Source organism: Myotis daubentonii, chromosome 6, assembly GCF_963259705.1.
Source record: "Myotis daubentonii chromosome 6, mMyoDau2.1, whole genome shotgun sequence".
NCBI lineage: Eukaryota > Metazoa > Chordata > Mammalia > Chiroptera > Vespertilionidae > Myotis > Myotis daubentonii.
The window spans coordinates 2,410,546-2,424,124 of NC_081845.1; the positions used below are offsets into that span (position 1 = coordinate 2,410,546).

The following is a 13,579-nucleotide window of genomic DNA, read 5'->3' on the forward strand; positions in this document are numbered from 1 at the left end:
CCCAAATCTACAAATGTCTGTTATAACTCAGTATGAGAGAAGACAATAAAATAGATTTAAACAGATACTTCATTAAAGAAACACCAATTGCCAAAAAGGACATGGGAAGATGCTCAACATCATTTGTCTGCAGATAAATGGAAAATAAAACCACAACAGACCACAACAGGCGAAAGGATCATAAACTGTGCCTCTTTATTCTATGGAATACTAATTATCAACAAAAAACAGCACGGAGGAACCTCAAAAAATCCATGCTTATTCCAAGAAGACAGGCAGAAAATAATTTTCATCTACATGAAATTAGAAAAAGTAAACCAAATATATAAAAAAGTTGAACCAGAGAAGCAGAAAGGTAGTGGCTGGGAGGTGAGAGAAAGGGGAAGGGGGAGATGTTGGTCAATTATATGATGAATAAATTATGAGGAACTAAGAATGTACAGCATGGTGGTAGCTGTTAATAATACTGTGCTGTATTCTGGAAATGCTATGAGAGAAGATCTTAAAAACTGGTCATTGTGAGGTAACGGATGTGGTTAACTTAACTGTGATAATTTCACAATTTCTATGTATGCCAAACCATCATGTGTACAATTTTTGCAATCATGTGTCAATAAAACTAAAATAAAAATATAGTTTGAGGCAAAATTAACCCCAGTATCTGTCTGGGGGCAGCGGGAGAGAGGTGGTTAATTGATGGTAGAGTAAGAAAACAGGTGATAGGAAATCTTGATTGAGGTAGCGATTGTAAGTGTATACAGCTTCAAACTCAATCTGTACACTTAAAATGAATGTGCTCCATTGTATGTTTAAAAAGGAATGGGGGGGAAAAAACCTCAAGCAGAGTTTTCTTTCTTCATGTCTTCAAAATAACTCCATTAGCATTTTTAAAAAAAGTAGCTCAAATTGTATTTAAATCAGACCTAGGAGTTTCCATATTATTTCCCAGATCATCTGTAGAACACTAAATGTGAATTTATTCCCAGAAATTTTGATGGCCAATTAAATGTGGAAATGGTTCCTACCAGAGGTTCGCAATGCTTACTAGCATATTAAAACTTCCTTTACTCAGAATACCTATGAAAAGTGTCTCACAGAACAGTTAGGGAAATGCCAACTGCTCTAAGAATCTTACCTTAAATGATTGTCTGTACTCTATCAACCTAAAACACTGTCAACCTGGAATAATAACACTCGAATAGCTACACTTGGACAGGCAACAAGCATCTCAAATGGTTTAGGTCCAAAACTGAACTCCTAATAATTCCAAGTCTGTTCCTACTAATATCATCTTCAACAAGGTAACAGCATTCTACCCTTCCAGTTGTTCAGGCTAAAAACCTTGACCTCCTTCTTGTTTCTAATATCCCATATTCCAGGGTGGGAACCTTTTTCCTGCTCAGGGCCATTTGAGTATTTATAACATCATTTGTGGGCCATACAAAATTATCAAATTAAAAATTAGCCTGCTATATTTGATCAAACATTTAATTAACTCACCCCAAATGCCTTGGCAGGGCCAGACCAAATGATTTCACAGGCCTGAGTCACTTTAAAAATGTACTTAGCATACGACCACGTTTCACACCTTCACCACTATGGCTACCTTGGTTCCACTCATTATCATCTGTCATCTGGATTAATGAACAGTCCAGAAATTGGCAAGCTTTTTAAAGAGCCAGACAGTAGATGGCTTTTCTGGGCATATGGTCTGTGGTGCAGTTACGCGGCTCCTCCATGGAAACGCAAACGCAGCCACAGACAATGTGTGCATGAAAAGCATGGCTGTGTTTCAGTATCATTTGTTAATGAACAATGGAATTTGAATTTCAAATAAAGTGCCATTTTTCTTTAAAATATAAATTGTATGAGTTTTTAAAAAAGCTTCAGTACATCATTTAATATTCAAAGACAAATAATTTTAAAACCAAAATGGTCCTTAGAGGACATTTGCTCCAATTCTCATTTTATAAATAAGAAAACAGAGAGAAGTTTACTTACTTTCTGAAAGACATATAATAGTTAGTAACAGGTTTCTAATTGAATGTTCTTTCCCACGTTAATAATATTTAGAATTAAAGTAGCTTACAGCATAATTAGAATAATATATTAGGGTGGTCTACTTAATATATTAGGTGAAATCATTTGTTTAGTATATGATGTGAGCTAACTATTTTCATTTATATGTAGCAAAAAAAGGCCTAATGTTAAGTAACTTGTTCTGATCATAGGAGTAATAGATAAAAGAAGAAAAATTATATGGCATTAAGTGTACAATTATAGATTTTAGTTTATATTCCTTATAAAACCTATCAAACAGAATTTACATGGAATTCTTTTCTTTCAAGGAGATAATTTTGTCAAGTAAATAGAAATGTTTATGTTTTGTAAGTTTACTTGTAGAAGAAACTACCTGGGGAATAGAGAACAGCCAGCATTCTACTCATTTATGTAAATGTCAACAAATTTCTGTTGGATAGACTACTAACATTATTCCTAGTTTTTTCAATAGCAAGTTAGGGTCCACATTTCCATATATTTTACTAATTTAAAAAATTGTAATAACGTCTTAGAAAACCAATAATGTATTTTTTATTTTCCATTGAAGAAGATGATACTCTGGTAACTCAATATCACTGCTAAAGTGACTACAGGCTCATGGACACAGATGACAATCTGGTGAAGGCCTAGGAGGGGTGGGTGCAGGAGGAGGAGGAAACAGAAAAACAAAGGGGAAATCTATAATACTTTCAACAATAAAGATAAATAAAAAATTTAAGAGTATAGGGTGGTGAATGCTTGGCGTGGGGGCCGGGGGTGGGCTAGAAATAGCCCAATGGGGGAAAAGAGGGACATATGTAATACTTTCAGCAATAAAGATTTTTTAGAAATTATAAAGCTACTATAGGTTTCTGTAACAATGAGGAAATGACAAAAGGGAGAAGGGAGTAGAGAGAAATAGATGGGGAAAGTGAGAAGGAAAGGGAGGGAGGACGAGAACACAAAGGTGCCTGGTACACTAGTAAGAGTGAGCTCTTATTTTTCTAAAAGCTAGTCTATCACAGCATGGGACAATTCCTCCATGTAGACAATGATGTGCCAGGAAGAGTACTTGGAACCCACAGGCAAGTCCAATATGTGCCCCTGCTCACACAGCTAACCCAACGTAAATATCAGTTGCAGACTCTGTGCACTCATTACCTGCTTACAGAAAAATTGTCCCACTAAAAAAAAAAGAAAGCTCTCATTTCCCTACTGATGTCTTACCCCATGACAGAGTGATACAAAAGTTAATAAAACTTCTGAAAAGTAGACCACTGATTCACCTTGCTCCCTTCACAACACTAACAAACAGGCTTTTGCATTTACAGATCTGACTCGTGCCTACGTTGTCTACTGTATTATAGTAAAGGAGTTATAATTTTTGTCTTTTTATTTAAATAACACTTCTAACAATACCTGTTTATTACAATAATCTTACAACAATTTAAAGTTAAACTGAAATGGAGGTTGGAACCCAAATCTAAAACTTAGAAATGTCTACTTACTGCAGGTACCAGTAATTTCTTCACTTCCTCAACGGCTCTCTTCAGTTTAATCTCCGCTCTGTTTTGAGCATCTTCCACAGTAATCAGTACGTGCAAGTCTTCATTGAGGTGCTCCCAATTGGGCTTGCCTCTATTTTGCTCCTCCTAAAAAATGTACAAAGTAAAATATTACATGTTTCTTTTCAAGAAAGAAAGTATACTTTTCATAATATTAATCTGTTGGCAGTTATTTAAGATATGTTTACATTATTTTTCTATGATGTCATTATAAATATTTTTAGTTATTTTCCTGGCAAAAAACCTGTGTGGAAGCCCAGTGGATCAAATGATAGTCAACAAACATTTGTTGAGCACCTATTCTGTACCATGGAGCCAGCTGCTTAGGATTCAACAGTGAGCAAGCCACCAGAACCCCTGTGTGCTCTTATGTGCACTAAGAAATTCATTTATGCTGTTAGCCTTCGGTTAATATGAAAAACATGTTGTTATTTCTATATTTTGCTTATAAGACCAGGTCATTTGGATAAATTTAAGTTAGTCATTGTCAAGGACACATACCTGGTAACTTGCCAATTTAGGAGCTCAAAGTTAGAAAAACACAAATTCAGAGAAGTTTTTACAATTACTTTTTAATAGCATTGACTGAATTCATGATTAGGGAAAATGTTTTGCAAATAGACATTGTATAAGAGAAATGCCATTTGTTTTAAGTATTTCAAGTAGTATTTATGGAAATATTTTGTTATTACAGTAATCTATGTTTCCATCATTAGCTCACTGTAAAAGCAGTGAGCTGCCAGGTTATTCTTCAGTGACACCCACCCACAAGTACTAGCTGAACAGAGAACATTAGTCTCCTTCCCTGGAGCTCGTCACTCGGGAGGCCTCTTCTCCAGGCGGAAGCGCTGTGAGCTACAAAGAGGTGCAGGGAGAGCTGCCACATTTCCCTTTCACCGAAGATACAACAATTTCAGAACTGCTTCTTTATTACATTTTAGAGAAATATAAATACATGTATACATCATTTGTAATATATACATACAATTTTAATAAAAAAATATAAACGTATTTTAAATACAAAAATGGTATAAATAGATGGACCTGGCTTAGTGCAAGGTACCATATAAGCAATAACTAATTGTCTCTTGAAGGGTACTAAACTGTGAAATTGTAATCAAAGAAAATAAAACTGGTGTAAATGAACAAAACTGGTATAATGAAAGCAGCTGTTTATTACAACTCACATGTCTGCAGAGGCCATGCGAGAAAAAAAATCTATGTAGCTTGGTCAATAAGAACAGAAATAAATTGTAAAAATGAAATAATATGCTTCTGTCTTTACTTTCTGTTCATAACATTACTATGGAAATGCATCCCAAATGTTGTGCGGGGAATGAGAAACCAGACAAAACGCAGCAGCCCGTGCAAGGACATCAACATGACCCCAAAGAGTGAGCCCGGAGCCACCACAGTCGCTCACAGGCCTCACATGGGGGTATTTCATGGGCAACAGCAATAGTCAATACCCCAGAACAAAGATCAAGAACACTTAGACATACAAATAACTGCCCCCAAAAGTAATATTCACACTATCTGGCACCTAATAAGAAATTAACAGGCAGACAAAGAAGCAGAAAATTAAAACATCTGATGAAAAAAAAAAATCAATCAAAACCAACCTCGAACACAGATGTTATAATTAATAGAAACAGAGACACTAATGCATAAAGATACTAACATAAAATGATGAGGAATATTCTTACATCAAAATATTTTAGAAAGGCCTAAAAATGAAAACTAAAATTATAAGTGACCTTCTACAGAACTTTTATACATGGGGCAGACAAAAGCCGGAGGATTTAAAAAGGGAAGGACTTACATAACAGGAACAGAGAACAGAGCTGCAGTATAACTTTACATTGTGCTTTAATTAAAGGAATACATTTATGAGTTGTAGAACACCTAGGTAAATGTAAACTCAATTCAACAATTTAAGTGCCGATTAAAATACTTATCCTAATGCTTGCTTCAGAAGAAAAGTTTTGCTTACAGTTTTTAAAAGCTGTTGAAAGAACAAACACTTATCGACAAGACGGCGAATCACTACATCCTTGCCCCCAAATAGCTGGTGGCCTAGACTCCCTAGCTCCCAGCCAAACACTAGAAACACACTCCAGAACAGGTGCACTTTCTGGAACGAGGTGTGAGGGGCAGCCGATGAGGTCCTTTCTACACTGAAGTCTGAGGTGTCCTGTCTTCTCTGTGGCTCCACCCTCAGGGAAGGCTGCCAGCCCATAAGCTGGGGCAGGTGATGGGAAGACCTTTCTGTGTGGAATGTAAACACACACACACTCCCCACAGTCAGTGCATGGTGCAGTAACTGAGAATAAATACCAAAGAATCTCTTCAAGAGTAGGAAGTTGGGGGGCAGGGGACGGTTAGGCAGCAAAGTGGGGGGGGGAACCATGTATTCCACATAAGTCCTTACAGAATTTCCTATTTTTTATCTATAACCTTATCAGACTTCATTTAAAACAGCCGTGGGCAAACTATGGCCCGCGGGCCGGATCAGGCCGTTTGAAATGAATAAAACTAAAAAAAAAAAAAAAAAAAAAAAAAAAGACCATGCCCTTTTATGTAATGATGTTTACTTTGAATGTATATTAGTTCACACAAACACTCCTTCCATGCTTTTGTTCCGGCCCTCCGGTCCAGTTTAAGAACCCATTGTGGCCCTCGAGTCAAAAAGTTTGCCCACCCCTGGTTTAAAAAAAGGTTTTAAGATAATTCTGCCCAGAAGTTGCATTTATCCATTCTAACTCAGAAAGAGTTATGGCTAAGTAAATTCTTTCAACATTGAGTTTTAAGCCTAGTAATTATTCAACACAAATATAATTTCTCCCTGTGTTCTCTGTTTCTTAAACAGATAATACAGGAAATCTGGAGTTGGTAAATACTATAGAAGTCTATGTTTATACCTATTAAGGTTCTATTTCAGTCACAAACAAATAAGAATTAGAATAAGACTATGTGATACATACTTCTGTATTCCAAAACACCTACATTAAGAATCCACCCCCCGAATTTCTCACTTCAAAAAATGACTTGGGACAAAACAGGTGGAAAGGAAGCAAGAAGCAGAATAAAAAATAGGGCACACATGAAAAATGGTTCCCCTTAGAAACAGGGGTCTATGAGGCATCAATTTCTTTTTAGTTACATTTAGTTATATTTCAGGAGTCAACAACTGAGATACTAATGTAGAAAAACAGCTCATTATTACTAATTATTATAACATCTGTCTTATGGTTACCCAAAACAATGTCATTTCTGATTCTGTGCCTCTTAAATCTTCAGCAATACATAACATCAGGTTTAAATTTCCAGCACAGGCCTCCTGGCCGATTCTCAGGCCTCCAAATTAGACCGCCAAGTGGATGTGTCTGTCATGGTCTCTAAAGCACTCTCAACCCCCCCATGTCCGAACGGCAGCTCATCTATCCCTCCTCCAAACTGCCCACATTTATGTCTTAGCTATTATTAGTTCTGAGGTGTTTTTTTAATACGTGTGGATTTTTAGAACTTGCGGACAAGGACCAAATTGATTTTGTAGAAAAATATTTGAACTGCAGCCACAAGCTTACCTGTGCCTTGACAGAGGGAGGGGCTGCTATAGCCTCATTTCAATCCACCTGCCTTCAGGTGCCATTTCTTGCATACTGTCCCACAACAGCTGCACCTCACTCCACAGTGCAAATAAACTGGCCTGTTCCCAAACATGGATGGTCATGCCCATAACTCTATGCGAGTCACCACCCATGTCCAGATGCTCTTCTCTCCTCCTCTTTAATAGTTTACCTTTTGCTCTAAAAACCATACCATAACTTATGGTTGTGTCTGTCTTATTCTTGCTATTCGAAAGTTTGATTTCAGTTAAATACCAGAACCATGTCTCACTGATTTTTCTATTCTATTTAAAAAATATGTTTTTATTGATTTCAGAGAAGGAGAGAGAGAGGGAGATAGAAGCATCAATGATGAAAGAGAACCACTGATCATCTATTTCCTGCACACCCACACTGGGGATTGAGACCACAACCCAGGCATGTGCCCTGGTCAGGAACTGAACTGTGACCTATTAGCTCATAAGTCAATGCTCAACCAGTGAGCCATGCCGGCCAGGCCACTTTTTTAATTCTTAACAGTATCTATACACTGGCTTTACACATTCCCAGCCTTAAACAAATATTTACTGAATTCAACAGCTGAGCTTTAATTATTGAGGAGCATCATTAAAATCAAGTGTCATATTTTGCATTAAAATACTGCAGCTTTCCCCACAGTGCTCTGCTACACTCAGAGCTGCTGTGTCTGCCTACATTATATTAGACGCCTCCCAGTTGCCTCCCTTGATCTTTATGTGGTTTCTGGGCCTGCCTCTTTTTGCCCCCGTTTAAGTTGCCAGTTACATTTGACAGTGTGTAGTCCTCTTTTATTCTTGTTCTCTTACTTCTAGTCAATTCTCTTAGATTTTCTACAATAATTCTGATGAGGTCTGATTTTCATATCCCACCAAAGACACTGCTTTTCCTTTACTCTATCACCTCTAAACCACACCTTGTTTCAATGTATCAGAAGGAGTATATGGGTTAAAGTCTTTTATAAACTATAAGACTAAAGTTATATCTTAACAGAGCAAAGTGACAACAAAAACAAATTTATACATATAATTACTATGCGTATAAATATGTTCAAAGCACAAAACCGCTAACCTTTTTTGATTTAAGGGAGACTGAAATGACAAGACAGCACTCAAGGAAATGGAATATAGCTTTATTTATATAGTAAATTAAAGTTTAATAATATACTAAACAATCTTATAATACCACCCATACCTGATTATAAAAGTTAGACACAATTACCGATGATACTTTGTTATAGGTCTACATTTCTGACAAGTATACTATAAAGAAAGAAATTCCAGCCAAGACTGGTTTGGCTCAGTGGATAGAGCGTCGGCCTGCGGACTGAAGGGTCCCAGGTTTGATTCTGGTCAAGGGCATGTACCTTGGTTGCGGGCACATCCCCAGTGGGAGGTGTGCAGAAGGCAGCTGGTCGATGTCTCTCTCTCATCGATGTTTCTGACTCTCTATCTCTCTCCCTTCCTCTCTGTAAAAAATCAATAAAAATATATTAGAAAGAAATTCCAAATAACAATTAGTCTTTCAGGTGATGATAAAAAACAAACTGAGAACTGAAAATGGTACCCTAGCTGGTTTGGTTCAGTGGATAGAGCATCAGCCCGCAGACTGAAGGGTCCAGGGTTCGACTCTGGCCAAAGGCACATACCTAAGTTGTAGGCTTGATCCCTGGCCTGGTCGGGTGTGTGGGGGAGGTAATCAATTGATGTGTCTCTCACATCAATGTCCCCCTCCCCTCTGTCTCTCTCTCTCTCTCTCTCTCTCTGTCTCTCCCCATTCTTTCCACTCTCTAAAAATCAATGAAAAAATATCCTCAGGTGAGAATTAACACACACACACACAAAAAGAAATGAAAATCATGATGATAGCAACTAAACTTTTATTAAACACACTGCATTCTAAGAAACATAAACACACCACCTCATTTAAGCTTGTCATGAGGGCAATACTATTATTCTTACTAACATGTTAATGAGGAGGGTGAGGCAGATATGACTTGCCAAAGTCATACATACAGTAACTGTTCCACAGGGCAGAACTGTAGAGCGTGCACTCTCAACAACTAATTTCTAATACAAGACACATCACCTACACAAGAGGCCCACAATTAATAAAATTCCCCCCATTATTAGCTTCATGTATTAGTGAAAGAGACAGAAACAGAAGAGTGAGGTCATAAATCTTTAGAAAATCTTTCTACTCTACTATTTACCTTTAAGCATTGTTTTTTCTGTGAACTTCTAAGCACATCTTGTCCTCAAAGAACTTTAGAGATGGTAGGGACTTTGGATGGAGATGAAGAAACAAATTAATTGAGCCTATTTGGTATATTTGGGTTTTTTGTGTTTTTGTTTTTTTTTATACTGGTCCTATGTCTCCTAATTTGATGTCAAGTGCTCTTTCTCAATAAATCCTGAATATGTTGCATGAAAAGCAGTATCAAAAACTAGCAAAGCAGCACTGGCTAAACAGATCTCTTACATCTATAAAAATGCTTTTTATCGAGATGAGAGAATTGCCTATCAAATTTCAATGACACAAATATGTAAAAATGGTAAATCTGTGGGCATTTACACAGAATTCCTCCAAAGTTTCAATAAGGCAACGTTCTTAAAACTAAAATTTGGTCTAAATACAAAAAGTATGCATATAGATAGCTATAGATATAGGTATAGATCAGCGGTTCTCAACCTGTGGGTCGAGACCCTTTTGGCAGTCAAATGACCCTTTCACAGGGGTCGCCTAAGACCATCTTGCATATCAGATATTTACATTATGATTCATAACAGTAGCAACATTACAGTTATGAAGTAGCAACGAAAATAATTTTATGGTTGGGTCACCACATGAGGAGCTGTATTTAAAGGGCCAGAAGGTTGAGAACCACTGGTATAGATATATATCTCGAACATTATTACTAAGTGAGGGATATTTAAAACCATTGCTCTGAAACAAGTTCTATTATTTTTCAATAAAAACACCAACCATTTCCTTTTTGAAGCTGCTGTTTACAGTAACATGAAAATACTAGTGGCTCAGTGCACAAATTACTGCACTGGTGGGGTCCAGCCGGCCCGCCCCCAATGGGGGCCATCGGGGGACGGGGGGGGTGGGGGGGGGCACACACAACGGGAGGCGGGGCTGGCTGAAACAAGGGGCCCTGGGTGTTTTGCCAGCTGGCCCTGCCCCCAATTGGGGTAGGGGAGCCCACTGGGGGATGGGGCTAGCCAGGGCGAGGGGCCACCGGCCTTCTGCCGTTTGGTCTATTTGCATATTACCTTTTTATTATATAGGATTTTTTAAAAAGTCATTCTCAACTTTTAAGGAACTATTATTTATTGTTTTTTTTTTATTAAAAACAAAAAACACTTGATGAGTCATTGCCCTATGAAGTTTTAAATTGTGCTAATTACAGTATCTGTTTGAACAACAAAGTAATTCTATAACATGAAGCATCAGAACACAATAACTGTCCCCACCCCTGCTGAGGGACTTTTAATTATAGATTTGTAGTCAAGCAAATGAGCACAGGACTTCTCCCCTACTGTGCACTTAATGTCAGAACCTCCCAGACAGGAACTCAAGTGAGTAAAGCAAGGTTCCAATGACACTTACAAATATATACATTTAATCCCGGTGATAGAGCTCACATATATAACAGTGTCCAGTAGTTTAGGAAATGTTCATTGAGAAACTGGACATAAAATGATTTTACAGAATTGTTCACTGACTCGTTATATAAAGTTGACCTCAAATTTTTTTTAACTTGAACTTAAGTACCACGAACAATTATGTTCTCAAAGCAAACTATTTTCTAATAATATATGAAGATTAGAATAATTTTATATTCAGGTTATTGAAATTATCATCTAGAAAAGTCTATAGGCAGCAGAAATTCAATAAATGCTTATTAAATTGGAACACAATGGAACAATTTGCTAAATTCAAAGAACGTTATTATTTTATGTCAATAACTTTCCAAGTTAAAAACAAAAGGACTATTCTCAATACTTTCCCTTCCCAAGAAACATCTCTCTCCTAAGATCACAATACTAAAAGACTGCCAGGTAATGACCTCCTTCTAATTTTCGCAAATTAATCCCACTATTTAATTGCAATTAATGCATGTCCAAACTAAACTTATATATCCCCCAGTTCTGGACAAATACCACTGGTCTGTCACAATAATGACCAAAGTTCAGATTTCTCTAGATAGAACTACTTAGTGAAAACAGTGGATGTGGCACACCAACACAGAGTGAGACCAGACCTGGCTGCGTGGCTTAGCTGACTAGAGCATTCTCCCATACACCGAAAGGCTGCAGGTTTGATTCCTGGTCAGGGTGCATACTAGGTTGTGCATTTGATCCCGGTCAGGGGCACATACAGGAGGCAACCGATCAATGTTTCTCTCTCCCCCTTTCCTTCCTTCTCTCTTATTTCTCCTCTCTCCCCCTTCCGCTACCAACACCAATAAAAACATATCCTTGGGTGAGGATTTTTAAAAACTAGAGAAAAATAATATGTGGTGGAGAATTCTTATGGAAACTTTGGGCTGAGTTACTATTATAAAATATCTTAGTTTCTTCATCAAACAAAGATAAATATAGTATTGATGTCATAGCACTGTAATGAGTTCTAAGTGTTTGTACAGCACATAGAAGAGTGCCTAGCGTCTCATAAGAGCTGTGCAACTGATGTTAACATGGTTTGAATACACTATCTAAAATCAAAGAGGGATAAATGATTGCAGGAAATGACATAAGCATAAAAATAGAGAAGGGATAACAAATTCAACAAATAAACTAACATTTTAAAGACTACAGGTTATACTTTACAAAAATAAAATTGAAAGAAGTACTGTAGGGATAAAGAGCACTAGCTTAAGATAACCTATTTGTTAATTAACGAAGTCAATAAAATATACTAAACATATGAAATAAAAACATGACATTCTTTTTAAATATAATTTTGAGTAGAAAGAAGCTGAACAAAGACCCCCGTCATATCTGTGGCTGTAGACTGGAGGAGAGCTCAGCAGATCAAAGCACTGGCCGGAATGACCCCGCTCCCCCCAGGGCTTGGATCCGCACAAAGAACAAAGGACAAGTAGTTTCCCAGAAACAGGAAAAACCATGGTTATTTCAGGAATCTACACAAACCAGACTAAAAGAGCAGTAGAAGGAATTTATAAAAAATTAATGAAACTGGAGAATGAATTCAAACACTACTATTTCCACAATATTTTCCCAAGTCACCCCCTCTATCAGAATTCATCTTCCCCATTTATTCTTTCCACAGGATTTTATGGCTGTAATAAAACTTAATATTGTACTGGGTCTTCTGCATCCCATATACAGAATTACTAGTAAGTTACTAGTTACTAAAGAGCAAGACGGTTCCTTTATATTTTTTCTATTACTCACAGTGCATGAAATATGCCTAAATAAGAGTTTGGTACAGCCCTGTTAGTTGGAGTGTCGTGTTATACCGTGCACCAAAAGGTTGCAGGTTTGATTTACAATCAGGGCAAGGGAGAAAATGCAGAAGAAAAAGAGTCACCAAAAAATTCCAATGAAAGGTTCAGCATCGCTATAAGCTCCTCACAAATTTTAAAAACATGAATCCCAACATTGAAAGGTTTTCATTAATAGGGGAATGCTCATGATGCAGTAACTGCTTACAAGCAAATCAATGATAAAAAAAGAAACAAACCAAGCAAACCACCATGGACATATTTCTGAAGGGTGACACCTCCTCCAGAAGAGCCTCGGTAGGGCCTGGGGGAGGTGTTCCAGAGACGCGGTCAGCCCAGGAGACACAGCTCCCAGAGTATTGCCCTGCAGCCCTCCCAGGAGCCCCAGCTGAGGAGGCAGGAGACACACACACTGATGTCCTTAACCCTGTGTACAATTAGGCTAGTGTGTGCGTCTGTGTCTTTAGTTTTTAAGAACAACGGGTTTGAAGTAAAAACAAATAAAAAAATTTTATATAGGTAAAAAGCTTATCCCATATGAGAGAGGGATATGCTAATCAGTCATGACCAGTGTGCACATTGACCACTCCAACACAGAGAATATGCTAATTAGCCCTGATATGCTAATTAGTCAGACCAGTATGCAAATTGACCATCACTCAAACACATAAGATGGCCGCCCCCATGTGGCCACAACATGGCCAGCAGGGGAGGGCTGTTGGGGGCAACCAGGCCAGCAGGGGAGGGCAGTTGGGGGCAACCAGGCCTGCAAGGGAGGGCAGTTGGGGGCGACCAGGCCAGCAGGGGAGGGCAGTTGGGGGCAACCAGGCCTGCAAGGGAGGGCAGTTGGGGGC

At 37.9% G+C, this 13,579-nt stretch overlaps 1 protein-coding gene across 8 annotated transcripts in view; it reads right to left on the reverse strand.

Annotated features, from left to right (window-relative positions):
* Positions 1-13,579, reverse strand: part of QKI (QKI, KH domain containing RNA binding) — a 134,716-nt gene that overhangs the window by 27,292 nt on the left and 93,845 nt on the right. For all 8 annotated transcript variants that reach the window (XR_009453342.1, XM_059699883.1, XM_059699882.1 and 5 more), the window contains one exon: positions 3,549-3,692. Coding sequence is in view for 7 of the 8 variants with exons in the window: in XM_059699883.1 (XP_059555866.1) it covers positions 3,549-3,692 (144 nt within the window). In the remaining variant the exon portion in view is untranslated. The remainder of the gene's footprint in view (positions 1-3,548; positions 3,693-13,579) is intronic.